The sequence below is a fragment of the Talpa occidentalis genome, unplaced genomic scaffold (genome assembly GCF_014898055.3).
Source record: "Talpa occidentalis isolate TD23 unplaced genomic scaffold, MPIMG_talOcc4v2.1, whole genome shotgun sequence".
In the NCBI taxonomy this organism is placed as follows: Eukaryota; Metazoa; Chordata; class Mammalia; order Eulipotyphla; family Talpidae; genus Talpa; species Talpa occidentalis.
This window is the reverse complement of record NW_026555331.1, coordinates 60,469,896-60,490,221: the sequence shown is the minus strand read 5'-3', so window position 1 is coordinate 60,490,221 and position 20,326 is coordinate 60,469,896. Positions and strand designations below refer to the sequence as shown.

At 40.1% G+C, this 20,326-nt stretch overlaps 1 protein-coding gene across 5 annotated transcripts in view; it reads left to right on the top strand.

The window, feature by feature from the left end:
- The window catches only part of CHD7 (chromodomain helicase DNA binding protein 7), a 189,101-nt gene that overhangs the window by 155,598 nt on the left and 13,177 nt on the right, over positions 1–20,326 (top strand). For all 5 annotated transcript variants that reach the window (XM_037506252.1, XM_037506276.2, XM_037506270.2 and 2 more), the window contains exons 16-29: positions 3,709–3,919; positions 4,442–4,637; positions 4,921–5,088; positions 5,330–5,509; positions 8,144–8,254; positions 8,342–8,547; positions 11,225–11,424; positions 11,595–11,754; positions 16,451–16,540; positions 16,985–17,088; positions 18,422–18,551; positions 18,967–19,039; positions 19,181–19,235; positions 19,931–20,159. In XM_037506252.1, the coding sequence (XP_037362149.1) occupies positions 3,709–3,919; positions 4,442–4,637; positions 4,921–5,088; positions 5,330–5,509; positions 8,144–8,254; positions 8,342–8,547; positions 11,225–11,424; positions 11,595–11,754; positions 16,451–16,540; positions 16,985–17,088; positions 18,422–18,551; positions 18,967–19,039; positions 19,181–19,235; positions 19,931–20,159 (2,113 nt within the window). The remainder of the gene's footprint in view (positions 1–3,708; positions 3,920–4,441; positions 4,638–4,920; positions 5,089–5,329; positions 5,510–8,143; positions 8,255–8,341; positions 8,548–11,224; positions 11,425–11,594; positions 11,755–16,450; positions 16,541–16,984; positions 17,089–18,421; positions 18,552–18,966; positions 19,040–19,180; positions 19,236–19,930; positions 20,160–20,326) is intronic.

Below are 20,326 nucleotides of genomic sequence, written 5' to 3'. Positions count from 1 at the left end.
TGGTAAAAAGAAAACAAAGAATAAGAGGGAAAGAAACAGAGCTGATATGCTACCAGCTAGGTGTTTGTGAAAAGGGGGACTTCAGCCATGGTGTTGGAGAACCACTCTGGTGTCACTGAGTTTCCCTTGTTTGATTACATGCCATTTACATATGTTGAGCATTGTGTGGAGGAGTTCCCCAAAGCAGCTGGTGAACCTTTCCTATCTAATTGCTCTCAGTCTGTACAATTCACTTGTCTCCCAGCAGTCTCTTAGGACTGATCGATGCTTGGATTAGTGGCAGTTGTTCTAATTTGTCGCATCTTGAGGTCAGCTTTTCTGTCCTTACAGCAAGTTATGTAATATCTGTTAAGCACTTATTTTCATATGCCTTTTTATTTGGGAAATTGTAGTGTTAAAAAATGCACACACACAGACACACTCCAGCATGCACACTGGACATTACAAGCGCCCAGATAACTCATGTAGACCTTGTGTTTCTCAGAGGTTCCTCCGTGGCTGGTGCTGTGCATGCTCATGGCCAGTCTGGAGTAGAAAGTACATGGGCAGGATGCCAGCTCTGAGCACATTTATGGAAGACTTTAAAAGGTTGTTTTTAATTTTGAAGGTTAAATTGAAATTTGTATTGGTTGTGGCAAAGTAGCCCCATTCAAGCTAAGTTCAGTTTAATAAAGTAAAACATTTCTGTAATTATAAAAAATAGAAGCAACTGTATGCATAAGTTGACTGTGGAAATATAAGAACAGAAGAAAATTAGAAGTGATGGTAGAACACAAACTAGAAGTGAGAATTTTTTTTTTTGTGAGTTAATATTTTTACTTAAGTACTTAGAGCAGTGTCTTGCACAATATAAGCACTCGGTAAGTGTTGCTAGTTGTTGTTTTTCTTGTTAAAAATTAAGCAGGTGATTGAACAGCATGAATGGAGTTACTATTATTAGCCCAGGCATTATGAGAATGGCATTTCAATTTCCCTATGTGAGATTAAAAATATTGAAAACTTGGGAAAGGTCCCTGATGGTTAGGGGAGACACTCAAATCACTTGTTGTTATGTTGGTGCTTAGGAGGAATGTAGAGAACAGTAGGCACAAAGGAAACAAGGCTGAAGCTTATGTGGTGGAGTGAACTTCAGAGAGAAAATAGTAACTTCTTTTTTTTTTTTTTCTAATAATCTTCAAAAACAAAATGATTCCTTATTTGTTTGTGGCTAATATAGCTAGATAATATTGCTGTTACTGCCCTTACAGTAACCATCTGTTTTTAAGTTAGAAGTCTTCCATACATATTTTGAGTGAATGCACAATTACTCCAAGTTGTTTTTGATACATGCACACTCTTTTAAATGTAGTACAATCACTACTTTAATTTTTAAATATAGTATAAGCAGTGCCAACAAGGTATTTTGGCTTATCATAACCCATTTCCAGTTATTTTTCTCATTGAGATATGTAAGTCTAACATCAGGTTAAACCTTTAGTTGGTAAACTTGAAAGTCTGACTATAACATGAGAAGATAGAATTACTTTCCTCTCCAAAATCTTCCCACTACTCTTATCCTTTCAATCCGGTCATTATAAATGAATTGCTAAAGGAATCATAAAAGAATGTTTGCTAAAGTTGCTGTCTTGAGAAGCTGAATTCATAATAAAAAATTGAACAGATTAATTCAGCAATAGCTTTTGTCAGGTAAAAGAGAATATATTTTCATTTTGATGATTATGAGAAATTATTGATAGTATTGAAAAGGCAGGAGTATTATTTTTCTTATCTATGAATAAATTTGAAATATAAACAAATTGCTCATTTGACTGGATTATTTATATTTCAAGATTTTTACTAAAGAAATTCAATTATGTCTGATATTTGTCTAATGATTATCTCATTTGTGAAAACTATTCATCAACTATTAACTTGTGTTAAACTAAATACTGTATTTTAATTGGCGGTTATAATCTTGATATGGGCAATATTATAAATGTAAACTCTTGTTTCCGAACTGCAAAGATCTTATGGTATATTGTACAAAAAATAGTTTTAAAAAGACCTAATATTAGAACTTACTTATTTCCCCATTCCCTGAGAGTCTTCTTGTCCTGAATCTACAATCTCGATTTCTATCTTCCTGCTAATGCTATATTCCTGCTAATGCTAATCCTGTTCCTGCTAATGCTTAGATATCCTTTTGTTCTTTACCTTTCCCTAGCAGAACCTTTGCTTTTTTTTTCCACTTAAGGAAAAATGCTCTTATTCATGTGGAAAAGGGAGTGAAGGACTAGCAGGTCTGACAGAGTTGGCAATTTTTGCCAGTCCTCCTCCTTCATAAGAAATAACAGTATGCTTTGCAGAAGGTCTTAGTGTTTGGTAAAAACATTTGCTTTAATGTGTTCTCAGTAAGATTCTTTGTTGATGAATAAATAAGCTGTATTTCTGCATATCACCATGTCAAATCTTAATTTCCACAACTGCCTTAAAAATGGAAATAGGATTGCACTTTTGTTACATCTTCTGTTGCTTGCAGAACTGCTGCCCAAGTGACTGTGGTGACCTGTCTGAGTCACACAACCTTTAAAACCCTTTGAGGTTTATGCATCCCCATTTTGTGTACAGTTAGTTTACATGTTTAAAACCAGCGGTCGAAAGAGTAATTCACCATTTCTGGCACAGTTTAAGGCTGAAAACTGATCTCATTAGATGGAATTGTTTGTGTTGTTTAAAGAATAGATGACCACATCCCTCATCTTTAGGAAGAGGAGCTGAGCACAGCAGCCATGTGCTGATTAACGCAGAGATGGGAGGAGGCAAGGCCCAGGCTGCATAATTCTAGTTAAGCCACCTGAGCAGTGGAAGGAAGCTTAACCTGCTGCTTCCTGAGAAGGCTGGTGTGTGAGGTCAGATGAGGAAGTGGAAAAGCCTCATTCCTTGGGAAAATGTCTTGCTTTTGAGGATTCTCTTTAATGCCCCCAAGTCTTTGAACAAGCAGATGTCCATGTGCAGCTCTGAGGAAGAGAAGGTTAGACAGACAATCCTACATGAAACACTTAGAAGTGGTTGTTATTTTTAAAGTTTAGATAACTCAAGATAGAATTTTTGTTCCTTAGGAAATTATCAGATGGGAATGAAGATGGAGGGAGATTCAGAGATGGCAATAGATATGTGCTCAGGTCTTCCACAAAAATCCCCAAAATTTGTCCAAGAAATGAATTTCCTTTCATTGCAGACCTCTTGGCTGAATTAATATGAAAACTATTGCCCTTGCATGATAATTTTTAGAACTATATTCCCTTGTTTCTTAGTTTCAGAACAGATTTTGTTGTTTGTGTTTATATTCAGCTAGTAAACAGTTCTTCATTTCTTTAACAATTTAGGTTCCAAATTTTCTGTAGGTATCTGGCCCTTGGCTTGTTTCTGCCACTTCTGGCTTGACAGTCTGTTGTTGAACTTCAGTTTTTATAGACAGCAAACATTTGTTTGTTGGAAAATGTGTTTTTCCCCCAAATGCCTAAATGTGTTATGCTTAAAACTTTGATCCCTTTTATATTTTCATGGTTTTGTGTGGACCTGATTTAGAATCTGGATGGATTTATGTTCATAAACACGAATGTAACATTAGGGTTTGTACAGTTTGTAGTGGGGTTTGAATGCAAGTTCATTGTTTTTAGTAATAAAAACCTTTTACAGTATTCACGTTATGCTGTCCAATCTCTGCAGGTGCTGAAGAGAAAATTTTGGAAGAGTTTAAAGAAACACACAATGCAGACTCTCCAGATTTTCAGCTCCAGGCGATGATCCAGGCTGCTGGCAAGCTAGTGCTGATTGACAAGCTGCTGCCAAAACTGAAGGCTGGTGGCCACAGGGTGCTTATCTTTTCCCAGATGGTGCGCTGCTTGGACATACTGGAAGACTACCTCATTCAAAGACGGTGAGGGCCATGCACCATGCGAATAAAAAGGAGATAAAAAATGACCTTTCTTGGGACTTCAAGTGGTTTACCTCAATGTGACATTTATGATAAAGGGGTTGGGATGGGAAGAGAGTGTCATATCTCTTTTTAAAAACTGCAGATGTACATGACAGTTACATGTATGCCGAGTACAGCAGGGTTATGTGCTTTGGGGCAATTTTGCTTCGCATTTCTTTCATTTGACTAGGGGAGAACACATCTTACCTATGACTGAAATTGTTATTCTACTGTTGGGGTTATTGGCTGTTTTTAGAGTTTGGGTAGATCATTGAGGAGGGGGTAAAATAAATTTTAATCTTTAGGCATGCAACCAATGTATGAAAATCCACAGTAAGAGCTTTTGCTCTGAAGTTATTTCTGATAAATATCATTCTGTTAACATATATCTCAGGTTGTAATACTTGCTTAAAAATAAAAAAAAAGGAGCAAGTATGTTGTTACTGTTTGTCAAGACTCCTTGTTAACACTGACATTTTGTAGGTACCCATATGAAAGGATTGATGGCCGAGTGAGAGGCAACCTCCGCCAGGCAGCTATCGATAGATTCTCCAAACCTGATTCTGATAGGTTTGTTTTCCTCCTGTGTACAAGGGCAGGAGGTTTAGGCATTAATCTTACTGCTGCTGATACCTGCATCATCTTTGATTCTGACTGGAATCCCCAAAATGATCTCCAGGTAAACATGCAAGAAAATATTTCTGTTGCCTTTTTCTTTTTTTAAATCATTCTGCTATGATGGAGAACCCCCGTCAAATCATGTAGTCATTCAGAGTCCCATATTTTGGGGGGAGGTGTTTGTGATGGCAAATGAATGGGCTAGTATTTATTAATAATGTAAAAGCAATTTCTTAGTATGTCAACACTCTTCTAAACTTACCTGTTAGTGGTAAGTTTACCTCTTATGCATTTATAACTGGCAATTGAGTCTTTGGTAGCCACTAATTTCCCTTTTCTTCTAGGCTCAGGCTAGATGTCATAGGATAGGACAGAGCAAATCTGTGAAAATCTACAGACTCATTACAAGAAATTCTTATGAAAGAGAAATGTTTGACAAGGCTAGTTTGAAACTCGGTCTGGATAAAGCTGTGCTGCAGTCCATGAGTGGAAGAGAAAATGCTACCAATGGGGTAAGCAACACTAGCCCAGACCATTCTTCTGTTCTGGCCCCTTTTCCTTTATTTAGCTAAAAATAAGAATTTTTTTAATATCTGGTTATTTTCCTGCCTCAATATTTTAAGCATATTTTGTTCCCATTTTCCTTTGTTAAAATCCATATTTACCCGCTTTGAGAAAAACAAAGCCTTGTTTGGTTTATAAATATTTCACTTCTGAAATATCTTAAGTGTTTTAAATACATTTCTAAAACAGGTACAACAGCTTTCCAAGAAAGAAATAGAGGATCTTCTGCGAAAAGGGGCCTATGGTGCACTCATGGATGAGGAGGATGAAGGGTCTAAATTCTGTGAAGAAGACATCGACCAGATCCTCTTGCGGCGAACCCACACTATCACCATTGAGTCTGAAGGGAAAGGTTCTACGTTTGCTAAGGTGCGAGTTGACCTGAAGAGGCAGATCTGTTATACGTGTCAGTGTTCATGTAAAATGCCCTTATAAAGTGATCGGGAGATGAACACATAATGTTTGTTTATATTACAAATTAACACATTAATTAATTCCCTGTGGAACCCCTAATGCAAAAAATATTCTGTGTTTTGGCTTCTCTTCTATGTACTTAGCCCCAGTAGTGGTCCTCTTATCTGCTGTTTCCTGTTCTTGACCCCATCCTCTCCTTGTCTCTGAGATCTTAGTTCCCGACACAGCTTATAAGACCAATCAGGTCACTCTTCTCTTTAAAAAAGTCTCTCACCTCTTTTCCTCTGCATCTACACTACCATAACTCTGCTTTTATAGAAATAATTTACATTAGCTATCTCTCCACTGCCTTCCTTTCTACTTATTTTTCAACTTCCGGCTTGTGCCGCTCCCTAACCGTTCCATCAGAACAGCCCGAGCATAGTTCCCTTGGACACAGCCACTCCACTGACATCCCTCCTGAGACTTCACCTGCACTGCTCCATCATTCATACCTGGGCCCACCTTATACATTATTTTTTAACAACTTTATTGAAACGCAGTGTACCTGACCATAAAATTAACCAATTTTAAGTGTACAATGTAATATCTTACACCATATTTGCAAATTTGGGCCATCATCTAAGTTTAGAACATTTCTATGACCCAAGTAAATCCTCATGTACATTAACAGCTAACCCCCTCCACCCCCATCCTTTGCCTATTAGCCACTAATCTACTTTCTGTCTATAGATTTGCCTACTCTGGAGTCATACAACATGTTGTCTTTTGTGTCTGGCCGCAGTCACTTAGCATGTTTTTGACATCTATGTTAGCATGTATCAGTAATTCCCTTTTTTTGCTGAACAATACTCCATTATATTAACTGTACCTCATTATTTGTCCATTGATAATGGATATTGGGGTTGTTTACTCACTGACCAGTTGATAATGAAATTTGAATTATTCCCACTTTTAAGTTGTTACCAACATTTGTGTGCACATTTTTGTTTGGACATGTTTTCATTCCTCTTGCACGTATCACAAGGAATGGAATTTCTGGGTCATATGTAAACTGCATGTTTAACTCTTTGAAAGACTGCCACATGGTTTTCTGAAGTGACACCGTGCCCTTTTCTCTTTCACAGTGTTTTAGGGTTCCACTTTCTCCACACTCCAACCAATACTTACTATCTGATTTTTTTTACTAGAGCTAGATTAGTGAGTGTGAAGTGGTGTCCCATTATGGTTTGGTCTGTATTTCTCTGATGACATGAGTAACTTTTCATGCACATGTTGGCAATATGTATAGCATCTCTGCAATGATATCTATTAAATCTTTTGCTCATTTTTTAGTTATCTGTCATTTTAAAAATTCTCTATGTATCCTGGATGAAAGTTCCTGATCAAATAATATGATTTGCAGATATTTTCTCTCAGTTTTTTCTTAAGTCTTCTTAAGTGTTTATTATAAATGAAGCCAAATTTACCTGTGTTTTCTTTTATTGTTTGTTTGTTGTTTTTTTTTGGTTTTTTTTTGGGGGGTGTATTTTCTACATTAAAGTCACAGCAGATTTATCCCCATATTTTCTTCTAAGAATTTTGTAGTTTCCGCTCTTACATTTAGTTTTGTGATCCCTTTTGAGTGAATTTTTGTGTATGGAGTGAGGTAGAGATACAACTCCTTCCTTTGAGTGTGGGCATTGAGTTGTCAATGGCCCAACTCCTTTATCTCTCTCAGCCTCTCTTTAGGTTCTTTCCTTAGTCCTCTCTTAAGATTACACCATTTACAAAACCAAACTTATCATCCCTGGTCCTCCACCCATTTCATGTTGCATACACAATGCTCTAACACCATTGGAGACTGAGGTTTTTCCTGGCTTCCTCTTCCTCATTCATGCCTCTATCCACCCAAATGCTAACCTCACTAATTTCATCTTTTAAAGAATATCTTTCGAGAGGTCACCTTTTTTCCATTTCTGCTATGGCATTTTCAGTTTTTGTTATTGCCTTCCTTAAACTATGCTAGTTTGTTCTTTGTCCTTCCCGCCCTGTCCAAGACATCAGTATAATACAACAGGTAACTCAGGATACAGTCCCCTCCACCTTGACACTAACCCACTGGAATTCATTGCTAACTCAGTATAGTGTTTGGACTCTGGTAGCACCACGAAAGGCCCTGTTTGGCATGCCTACTGCCTGCCTTGTCAACTCCTCCCATTGGCTGCTCCTCCCATTGTGTGAGCTTCTAATAGTCGGATCTAGGCATTATCTTCTGGAGGGGCTGTTCTGCTCTCTTCCCAGCCTGCATGCACCCTCACCCCCACCTAAATTTGGTCAGGACCCTTTTCTGTTATCAGTTGTGCCTATGCATATCTTTGTTCCCTCTCACTACTCTGCGGTATCATCTTTTGTCTCCTGGTCTGTTTTAGCCCCAGGACAGTGAGCTTTTCTGAGTCAGTCTTTCATCCTAGCCCCACCAACTATAGCATCTGGCACTTAGTGAAGGAATGATGCCTGTTCAAGTGAATAAACAAATGAAAGCTGCTTTGCATTTTGCATCTGAGAAAAAAAGCATCTGAAAATATAATGCTCATTTTTTGCAAATAGGCCAGTTTTGTTGCATCTGGAAATAGGACAGACATTTCCTTGGATGATCCAAACTTCTGGCAAAAGTGGGCTAAGAAAGCTGAATTGGATATTGATGCCTTAAATGGCAGGGTGAGTAAGAGATTTCATTCAAATTCTATCTGATCCAACCCAAGGGTGACTCTTTCAGAAGTTTCAAGTTATCTGTGTCCTTTTTAGAACAACTTGGTTATTGACACCCCAAGAGTGAGGAAGCAGACCAGGCTCTACAGTGCAGTGAAAGAAGATGAATTGATGGAATTTTCAGACTTGGAAAGTGATTCAGAAGAGAAGCCTTGCACAAAGCCCCGGCGGCCCCAGGACAGGTCCCAGGGCTATGCAAGGAGTGAGTGCTTTAGAGTTGAGAAGAATCTGCTTGTCTATGGGTAAGTGAGAAAGTTTTATCAAAAAAAATAGTTGGAATTCCACTTGGTATAATAAAACGATATTTTTGTTTGGATTTTTGTGATTCCCCAGGGTACAATCAAATAAATGTGTCTGTGGCAACTCTGATGGGACCTGGGGTCATATGGTTAATCAAAGTTGTTCATATCCTCACAGATCTGGAGGGGCCACGTGGAGTTAGGGCAAGTGTTTGTTTTTTAAGGAACTATGTCTCATTCAGACTTATATTTTGATTATCAACTCAGAATGAAGTCTCAAAACTGTAGTTTCCAATTATACCTTCACATAAAATTTACATTTTTTACTTCTTTTGTTATAGTAAATTTGTTACTAATAAATTTGTTACTTGTAAAGCTCTTCTTTCCAACTCATCTGAAACAAAAAGATAGTCAGTTCAACTCTGTGAATGTTTCATATTTCTCCTGCTGGAATACAACTTCCTGAAAGGCAGAATCCACATCCCTGGCTCTCCATGGTGCCCCACACAGTGCTTTGAATGTCATGGTGCTCAGTAAATATGTAAATCTATAAATAAGAAATCTCTGACAGGCTATGGGACTGTAGGCAAATTCCATTCAAATAAAAACTGCCATAAAAGCGTTATTTCTATAGATTTGATGATGTTTTGCCTTTGATTGTTTCTTCCAGTGTATCATCATTAGTTTCAGAATAAATGCAAACATTCTGTTAACATGGCAGGCAGGACTGTCATCTGGCCCATGTTGTCTTGTCCTTTCTGTGGGCAGTCCAAGCTTCTGTTAGACTAGAATGCCTCATTTCCTTCAGTGTGTTGGCTCCATCTCTTTCTTTCCATTGCCTAGAGCACCAGCACCCCCAGCACACACACAGTCTTGATCTGGCCCACAGTTCTGTCTTTGGCATCCAGTAGAGGCATCACCTTCACACCTGCCCCAGTCTGACCTGCACTTTTTACCATACTCATCATGTTGTTTTATGATTTTGAATAGTTGACCTCTCCTCTAGATCCCCAATTAGCAACTCCTTGAGGACTAAGGCTCTTTCTCAGGGAAGTGTACAGTGCCAGCTTACACACATGGTGCTGACACAGTGATTGTATTTCTGGAGTAAATGAAGTCAAGCTGATGCCCATTTTAAGTCTTAGCAACTGTGTCACCTCTGTTAATTACCTCTGTTCCTTCTTACATGGCAGAGAGACTCTCCCCACCAAATCCCTTTGCTGCTTACATCTACTTCCATGGTTCAACCTGAAGATCAAAGTTGGGAGTTTTGTTGGTTACTTTAGAAATGAATTATATTGATAACTCCTGAAGCTAAGAGGCATGATTATATAGTCTTCCAGTTAAACCCTTCCCTCCTCCCATAGGCATCAGTCTACTTTGAGTTTATAGTATATGCTGGGCACTGTGCTAGGATTCTCAGGGACCAAGATCACAGCTCAGAGCAGGACAGTCACTGTACTGTCTCAAGTCAGGCAGGTGGGCACAGCAGTGGCAATAAAATGTGACAGAGCTGTGCAGGGAAGAACTGCATACATGGAACATCAAAGTGTGTTTAAGACTCAGCTCAGGTATAATCTCCCCACTTGTGGGGATAGGAGGAATAAAAGAAGGAATTGCACAGTTCTTGTGTGTAGTCTGTGACTTGGTGGATGTCACAAATTTGCTGGGTAAGAGGGGGTCTTGGGAGTTAAGTAGGGAGGAGAGGAAAGTTCCTGCAGAGAGAACAGTGTCCAAAGCGCTAGAGGCTAGGGCTAGCCTTGAAATTTAAGGGACTAAGAGAAGTTCATAGAACTCAGAACGAACAGGTCAGGTACAAGAGGCAGGGCAGGCTGGGACCAATGCACGGTACTGCCATTGCCACCATGCACAGCTGTTGGCTGTTGAAGAGGGCTGTGGAGGGCCTCGTGCCTATCATGATACTGCCCTGCTGCCTCTTTCAGCTGTAACCTGAGGAAGACACAGTTTTGACATCAGCTTTCCTGCTGTATGCCCTCACTCCCCGCACCCAGATGGAATAGCACAACACTGTGTTTCACCCAGGTTATAACCCTGCGTAGGTGGTTTAGTTTCAACGGTATGCCATTTGATTCTGTCCAGTCCTTTCTTCCACCTGTTTTGCATGAGGGGCCTGAGAGTTGGCTGAATATTTTGTTATGAATGCTCTTGTACTTGGGAGTTTCCTATTACAAAAGGAAACGCAGCGCTTTTCAGTCCTTCAGTGATGACTGTGGCACCCCATTTAAATGGACCAATGCAGGTATTCTCAGCCTTTTGCAGCCTTATCTGGTGGTAGTCACATGCACCTCCATTCACTTTTCATCTCGATTGGTCAACATCAAAACATGAACCCTGACAGTGCGAAACAAAGCATAAAATTTCCAGGTCCTGACTTGTATTCATGTCCTAAAAGTTGCTGCCTCTACCTGCATCTGTCAGGAAAAGCAGATCCAGCCCTTTTATTTCAGTGGTCGCTTGACTACTACCCTGAAGTGCAGCAACCTTGTGACCTCCCATGAAGGAGTGTTTTCACTCTTGCACGCTGATCATTGCTTTTGCCTGATATACAATATTGCTAGTTTTGACCCAGGATTTCCTAACACTTGTATCTGGCTGTGAGGGTAAAACCCCAGATCTAAACTCAAAGGCACCATCTGCATGTTGAGTATTTGCTTTACAGCTGGGGACGGTGGACAGACATCCTTTCCCATGGACGCTACAAACGACAGCTCACTGAGCAAGATGTAGAAACCATCTGCAGAACCATTCTTGTGTACTGCCTCAACCATTACAAGGGGGACGAGAACATCAAGAGCTTCATCTGGGATCTGATAACACCCACGGCTGACGGCCAGACTCGAGCCTTGGTCAATCATTCCGGTAAGTCTGCTTTGTGCTCCGTGTGCTACAGGGTTGCAGTGAGGTACCAGGGCACTGTGCACATATTGCAGGTGAAGACCCTAGACCCTGTGGTTCCTGCCTCCTGCATCAAAATATCTCACGCTGACACTAAACTGAGTGCTAGAAAGCTTCTGTTGTCACAATTCTAGGTTTATCAGCCCCAGTGCCAAGGGGAAGGAAGGGAAAGAAGGTGAAAGCCCAGAGCGCACACCCAATGGTACAGGATGCCGACTGGCTAGCCAGCTGCAACCCAGATGCCCTGTTCCAGGAGGACAGCTACAAGAAGCATCTGAAGCACCACTGCAACAAGTACGTTCTGAAAATGGGGTGTGGACAGGCTGTTTCTGTTTTTGTTCTTAAATATGCTTGTGTCACTCGGATTGTTAAACCATAGTTACTGTCTTTGCTCAGTCTTACTGTTTTTTCCTGAAGTATGATGCCAGTCACATGACAGCATACCTTTAGATGACCAAGTTTGTTTTTGTGATAAAAGATATGTAATAGAATTTTACCATTTGCGTTTGTAAGTGTACAGTTCATTGACATTAGTTAAATTCACAATGCCGTGTAGCCATTATCACTATCTGTACCCAGATCTTTTCATGGACCCACTGCACCTATTAAAAAATAACTCCTCTTGCCCCTGTCCCCACCCCCAACCTCTGGCATTCACCATTCCACTTTCTTTTTTTAATTTTTTTATAATTTTTTATTTTTTTATACAAGCACTTGGGTACAGTCAGAAGCACGGGAGGGTGAGAGAATTCACCAGAGCCAGAGGGGAGAGCAGAACAGGCAGGCTGATGAAATGCACTGCTGAGGGGAGCAGCGGGCAGCAGGAGAGGTCTGCGCACCATGTGGGACCCTCGCCCGGTGGCCGGGGATCGAACTGGTGCTGCAGAGGCTGCAGACAGCTTCTCAACCCAGCGCTCAACCACTGAGCCACCGGGGAGGCCCCTCCACTTTCTGTCTTTATGAATTTGTCTGTTCTAGGTACCTCATACAATATTTGTATTTCTGTGTGTGGCTTATTTCACTTAGCATAGTGTTTTCAGCGTTCATCCATGTTGTAGTTTGTACCGGAATTTCAATCCTTTTCATGACTGAATAATACTCCATTGTATATATACACTACATTTTGTTTGTCAGTTCATCTGTCCCTGACACTTGGGTTGATGGACTTCTTTTAGTTACTGTGAATAATGTAGCTATGAATGTTATGGGTGGCTAAGTATTAACCAATATGTGTAAAAGAACTATGATTAACTTTATATAACCTTTAAAAATAACTACTTGCAGTGGAGAACCAGGGAGCTTATGTGTTTGGTTTTTTTGCTTAATAATGTCTTCCTTGCTGGGTCACTTTTCTCCCCCTCTGAGCTTAGAATCTTAGTCTTTACCTTATTTCCGGAATTTGATTATATATCACTGAGGAATATTGAATCTAAATTTACTTCATGACTTGCAGCTCTGTAACTCTCTATTAAATATCTGTATATGCTGTTTCTCTCCTTGCTATGAGTTGCATTTTTCAGAATCAGGCATATAGTCACCATTGCCACAGAATAGCTCTCCCTCTTCTAGCTCAGTGTAACCTCAAGCAAGTCCCTCAGCCTCTTCAAGACTCCTGTTCCTTATCAGTTAAATAGAGCTCTGCAACTGGAATTGAGGGATAAGGCAGGATATCAGTAAACACACGTGTACCTTTGTTTCAAAAAGTGTCAACTAATGTCTGGACCCATAATACTGGTTGTCTGCCAGGCACTTCATAGGGACTGTTGGTTAGAGTCGACTAAGTTATGTAGTGCTATTATCCCCACTTACCTGACAAGGAAACTGAGACTCAAGTTGAGAAACATACTTAATGTCCCTCAGCTCATTAAGGAGCAGAGACAGGCTGAAAGTCCAGCCCACCTGAGGCTGCGCCTACTCTCCATCACCCTGTCTACCTCAGATGCCTGCTTCCTCCTGAGGGCTGTTCAAGCCTCATGTGAATAGCACATGGAGAATAGTAATACCTGGTATTCCCAGAATGCACTGACTAATAGTTCTTTTAACTTTTTAAATCTCAATGGTGGTTTCAGGTCCTACCTGAGATCTCTAGCCTTATAATTTTTCCTTTCCAAGTCTTCAAAATCATTACCTTAAGCCATTTTGGTGCCTTGTTAGTTTGTTGTTACTGCTGTAAGCATACTAATTCTCCCTAAAATCTTGCCTGGGTTAGAGGTATTAGAAAATATATGGTTCCTTGTGGCTTCTGTGAACTTTGGGTCAGTAGCCTTCTGATAGTTCTGGTTTCCAGCAAACCATGAGTGAAGTGGGTCAGTGTGGCAATGATGGCTCTGCTCCCAAATCCTAGTAGTGTTTAGTAGTTTTCTATTCTTTTTTTTTTCCCTTAATTTTTAAATGTAGTACTTATTTCTTACACTGTTGTTCATTTGCGTGCAGTATATGACTTCTCCCCTCAGTTGTGATCACTCTTATTCTCCCACTACCAAAGCACTGTATTCCCTTGAGATCTTCACGCCCTCCACCCTCCTTCACCCCTCCCAGATGTCTCCTATCTATGATCAGCTTTCAGGGTTTGTCTTTGACCCTTTGTTGGGTTTTTCTATGTTTCCATTCTTATGTCAGTAACAGACATCCATGATTATTGTGTGAGGAATAACTAACGTTCTTCACATCTTTCCCCCTGGTTTCAGAGAAGGACTGATAATTTCTCCATCTCTGGGACAAGCAAGTAGTCCAGTAGGTCTTCCTAGTTGATCATAACCTGAGACTTCTCAGGATCCAAAGTAAGGAATTGTTTATGACTGGTAAGATAGAAAATAAGAACCAAATTAAGAGATCTCCAAGAAAATAGCCGGCCAGTTCTCTTCAAAAGTATGAAAATCATGAGAGACAGAGGCAGAGGAAATGTCTTCGGTTAAAAAAGATGAAGGGAACAGGACAGGTCAATGCCATGTATGGCATTTGGACTGACTGTTAGTCCAAGAAGCAGTCATAGTGGGCAGCCGGTGGAATGTGAATGAGGTCCAGACCCTCATTAGCATTCACTGTTTGTCAGCTTACCGAATGCAAACTCCTCCTTAGTGTCAGAGGCCACAGCCCATTCACCTTGTTATCCCGCCCATACCTACCAACTGGCACTGAGCTTGCCAGTTGCACTTGTTTGGACTTTTTTTTTCCCTCTAGAAGAAAAAGTGATATTCACAAGCAGTTCTTAAAAGTCCCCACATAACTAAAATTTCTCCCAAAGTAGAAAGGTTTGTACTAAAGAGGAGAAAAACCATCAGGATCGTTGCCACTAAACCTAGTTTTGCTGTGAATAAGAGAAAATTCAGCCCCCAGGTAGAGGACATTTCTCTTGGGGCTTCCCTTTCTGAGCCTCCACTGCAAGCTCTTCTCTAACCAAAAAGCCAAGGTCCCAGCCATGGAGTCCACACTGCTATTTTTGTTCGCTTGGTTCAATGCAGCTTGGCCAGTTTTTTAATCTTACCAAAAGTAAGTAAGTAGAGAGAGAGAGAGAGATGTACAAAATAAAAATAAGTTGTCCAAAATGATTGGAGTATATTCTGCGATTCACAGCCTGACACTTTGCCCAATCTAGAATCCACATTGACCAGGAGCAGTTGTCTGGTGGAGAGGAAGGCATGTTGTGTTGTGGGTACTTGTTCATGTATCTTTAGAGCAGTTTGCTTTGGTGAAGGTGCCCCTACTTCTCATTTTGGTGTTATGGAGGATAATTATCATCACCTGAAAAGACAGTGTAAAATGGTAGAGACAAAGGCCTAGTAACTTTTTTAGGAATTCCTAACAGTGGAATAATTCCTGAGTTAGTGGTCCATGCTTAAGATGATCTTGGATCTGTCACTTGTCTTCTGTCACCCTGTTTTCACATTTGCAAAATGGGAATTGTAACTTGCCCCACTTCATCATAGGATTCTTGTGAAGATCAAATGTGCTAGTATGTGTAAATGTGAAGCCTTAGTTGTAAAATGTTCCGTAAGCGTATGATGGGATTATCTAGCTAGGGAAGTAGCACATGGTGTTATCATTTAATATGGAGGAGGTTAGTCTTCAGATATTAGTCCTGACTACACACCAGTGGCCGTCCTGCAAAAAATGCAGGATAGATACAGTTCCTTGAGATTTACCAGGTGGGCTTTATTGAAAGAATTATGTTTTAAGCCATTGAGGAAATCCAAGTGAGATTGAAAATCTGGTTTCTAGAATTCTAAGGGTTTTTTTTTTTTTTAATGATTCCATGAAAAGGACTAAGAATGTCAATGAATTGGGCACATTTTAATCTCCTTTGTGATGTTTTACTCTTTTTTAAAAAAAGGTACAACTTAGGCTCTCAGGTAATATTAACTAGAAAGAATAAGAAATGTTTACTATCCCTTCAGGGAAAAGACTGAGGACCCACCCACCCCATGCCCCACCCCCATCAACATCTTCCTTTCTCAGAATCAAAGTTGTATAATTTGAAAAACCTGACATTCCATATTGAGGGTTTATTGTAAGGTAGTAAAACCAGATTTTATATCTCGTTTATTCCTACAACTTCTGATGTGCTTCCAAAAATGGTATTAAGGCAGCAGCTGAGGAAATTTTATGAGATAATGAAGCAGAACAGTTACTGAAAGCCATCTGCTCAGTTGTTTACAAACTTGCTTCAATACTTCAGAGGCAATGGTAGGGTACGTGTCTAAACTTCACAAGCTGCACTAGGTAGAACTAAATGAAGTGAGCCTGGGCTGGGCTAAGATGGGTCCCTCTCTGTGCAGTGTGAGCGGTTGCCAGGCAGGCCTGTTGGAAGCCAGCAGAAAGCACCACACAGAGGTGATTATGTGCCACCATCTGTCACGCTTCAAGCCTACCATACAGCATGGCTAATCAGCCTTGGCAGGATGATGGATGAACAGCAGCAGCTGCCAAAAGCCACTGTTGGCAAACAGTCCTGAAGTTAAGAACTTTTTCCCCCCTCTGTCTTCCTCTCCAGGGTCCTGCTGCGTGTCCGCATGCTGTACTACCTAAGACAAGAAGTTATAGGAGACCAGGCAGATAAGATCTTAGAGGGTGCTGACTCAAGGTTAGTCCAAGTGCACACTTGTCCTTTACCTCCTCACAATATTATTGGGAGTCAGAAAACATCACGGATTGTGTTTTAAAACCTTCATAAACCATGAATAGTGCATGTCCTTTTTTTGAGTCTTGAACACATTGTTGGTCCTCTGAGCTTGGAGATGGGATGAGAATGGGGAAATGCCTGTGTGTGTGTACATATGTTTGAATAAAGAAATATGCACTAAATTAATGGTGTTCTTAGATGACCTTTAAAATGGGACCCTTGGTGATAAAGTTGATTTCTGGTGACAGTAGAAAGCAACTGGTTTCTGCCCTTTCTTTGAGCTTTTTGCTCATTCCCGCCCACAGTGCTCAGGTGCTTATTGTGGGAAGGGGCCATGTGAGCATGTATGTCATGTGTTGCTTGGAATTCTTGCCTTAAATATTACACAAATGGTTGTCTTTTTAGTGAAGCCGATGTGTGGATACCCGAACCTTTCCATGCTGAAGTCCCCACAGATTGGTGGGATAAGGCAGCAGATAAATCCCTCCTAATTGGAGTGTTCAAACATGGTAAGTGACGTTTCTGTTTGACCACATCTTGACTGTGCGGCTTTGTCTTTATTTAGAGCTCTTTGCATACTCTTTTCCAGAGTCATAATATTAATGAGGATAGTTCCAAAGGACTCTTGGCGTCTACCATTTTCCTGTACTAAAAATCTAATATGAACTGTAAATATCAGATGCTGTTTTTGAATGTTTGTTGAGTATTTGAGAAGAAAACATTTCTTTCTTGGCTGTAAATAAAACCAAAACCATATTTGTTTTAATAATAGCCAAGTTGTCCTATAGCTCTCCCTAAACTTTGCTTCCAGCACGGCTCCCCTTGCTAGCTCTGCCAACCCGTGTCAAAGTGGACGGTGGGCTTAACCTCTGCTATTAATCTGTACAAGTGCCTCCTGGGCTTTGTTCCAAGCAATATTTCACAAATGTCAGTGCTGAGAACTCGAGGCTCCCCTGAGTGGGATGCAGCCTTGTTAACTTTGAAAGGCTGGGGATGCAGAACTGGCATGATATATACAGTGAGCGATTCCTGATTATAATCCCAATTCTCTGGAGGTCGCGGAGGTATTCTCAGCAGCCCAGCCTGACTAAAGGGGAGAATGATGGCTTATAAAACCTTTCATGATTACAGTTTGGCTTGCGGCTCTACAGCAGTTAGGAGCGGTGTGTTGTAGTACACATCCTAATTGAATTGTGCTGTTCTGCCTGTGTACTGCAACCGCGTTTTGTGAGCTCAGCCTAAAAATCATTTTCCCGCAGTGCACTGTTGGGATCTGCCATTTTCCATCTAGTCAACTTGGGCAGTCAAAAAACAAATTGCAGTTTGAAAACCATAGAGAGAACAGTGTCATCTTACTGACATGCATCATCCTAAACCTAATAAGACAGGTTCACTGGCCTTACCTACATCGGGATTTTTTAGTCAGTGGTATCAGTTCCTGCAGGAAGGATTGAAGCTGTTCACAAGGAGGGTGGGGTGCACTCACAGTACCACTGCAGAGGTCATGAAGGAATATTACGAAGCCTTTTAAATGTCAAGCAAAATTAGATCATGGGAAAAATAGGATCAAAAATCTTCCCAGACATCTTGCAGTCATCCTGAATTCTGTTAGCATTTGTGGTCATTCTGATAACATCCCCGAAGTGTGTAACTTGCCCCCCAAAACTGCCATGAAATGAGAGTTCCACAGAATGTTCTGCTAAAACAAGGCTCATTTAAATTTAACACAGTGATAATCGGTTGGAAACGAACTTCACATTGTGGCAATGCTGTGATTTGCTCAGTGACAGGCTTTTCATTGTTTCTGTGTGTGTCCTCTGTGGGCTGGTGGGGACAACACAGGCTATGAGAAGTACAATTCCATGCGAGCTGACCCTGCACTGTGCTTCCTGGAACGAGTTGGCATGCCTGATGCCAAGGCCATAGCGGCTGAGCAGAGAGGAACAGACATGCTAGCAGATGGTGGTGACGGGTAAGAAGGACATTTTAAAATTTTAATAAACTTTATGTCAGTATCATATCTATTGGCAGGGTTCAGTTCTTACACTGCAAACTGTACTACATTGCATCTGATTTGAACTTAAATGATGTTTACTGATATAATCTGTTTATCAAATTACTATTTAAACACAATGTTATCCAGATAATCTGTAGCTTACTTTTTTTCCAAATGATGAAAGATGTCACCCCCTACCCACACACACACATACACCTCCTCTTTTCCTTCCCCCTCCTCCAATGACTACACATTCTAAATGCTGATAGTGACTTTTGATGTTAAATCAAGAATCAAAAGTAGTATTAGGCAGTTTGTTACTCTTTCCCAAGCATCCTTCAGTTTCTTGCTTATCACTATGACTTACATATTTAAAAAAAAATTTCTCTAGGGGAGAATTTGATAGAGAAGATGAAGACCCAGAATATAAACCAACCAGGACACCATTCAAGGATGAAATAGATGTAAGAACTTGAATCTATTGTCTTTTACAACTCCATTGAAATATTTTATGCCCATATAAGACTTGTTTGACTTTATAGAAAATGATCTTTTCTTTAAAAGGTAAAGCAAAATTAATTCTCTTTCTTGCTTTGCTTTTCAAGGAATTTGCAAATTCTCCAGAAGAGAAGGAAGAATCCATAGAAATACGTGCCACAGGTAAAGACTCAATAAATACCCATGGAGCAGAGCAGATGTGCATTATGCAGGCACTTAACCACATATCAGGGCCTTCTGCTTCTTTGTGATGGTGGTACCTTCAAATGTTATTCCTTCTACACTGACTCATCTCATTTGTGGAGAATTTTAATTCTTATTTATTGTTGGTATTTTATTACTCTGAATTTCTTTGATAAAATAACTGTCTTTTGATTTAAATAATGTATATATTTATATCTTACAGCAGTTAGTGAAAACTTTTAAGTATCTTTAGAAATGCATCTCTTGAGAGCAGGGCATTTGCTAAGTATCTGGATGTTGCCAATGTAAATAGAATACGGACCTTTTGCCTAATCTAAGATCATTAGCTAACAATTACAGGATTATTTTTTATGTTCAAGATTATTATTTTAAGTTCCTTATAGGTACACATTCTTATAATGAAGTTCATGGTTTAAAGTATGTTTCTTTATGTATAGTTGATAAATTGACTTGTTGCCCCCCAAAGAATTAATAGTTTCTAAGTTTCATACTAATATTATTCCTTATTTATATTTTTAATATGAGAGCGCTATGATGCTTTTTCCCACATTGTCATTTGAATGTTAATGAGTCATCTTGTTTTGATGGAAAATCCTGTGTATTGCAAGATTGTAGCTACACATTTTAAAAATATTTTTTTTTCCACTTTCCAGGCAAGCACAGTGAGACTAATGCTGAGTTAGGCCAACTTTACTGGCCTAACACCTCAACACTGACTACCCGCCTGCGCCGGCTCATTACTGCCTATCAGCGTAGCTATAAAAGGCAACAAATGAGGCAAGAGGCTCTAATGAAGACTGACCGGCGCAGACGAAGACCTCGGGAGGAAGTGAGAGCACTAGAAGCAGAAAGGGAAGCTATCATATCTGAGAAGCGGCAAAAGTGAGTTTCTTCAGGGTTTCGCTCAACTATTGGTATATTCCCCTTTTCTCTGTTCTTCAAGGCCCTGGAGACAGGAGGCATCAGCATAGTGTCTCCCCACCTCCAAAATAAGTATTGTGTGTTAAGTTTAGGGGAAAAGAGGAAATAATAATACACTCTAAGCCTTG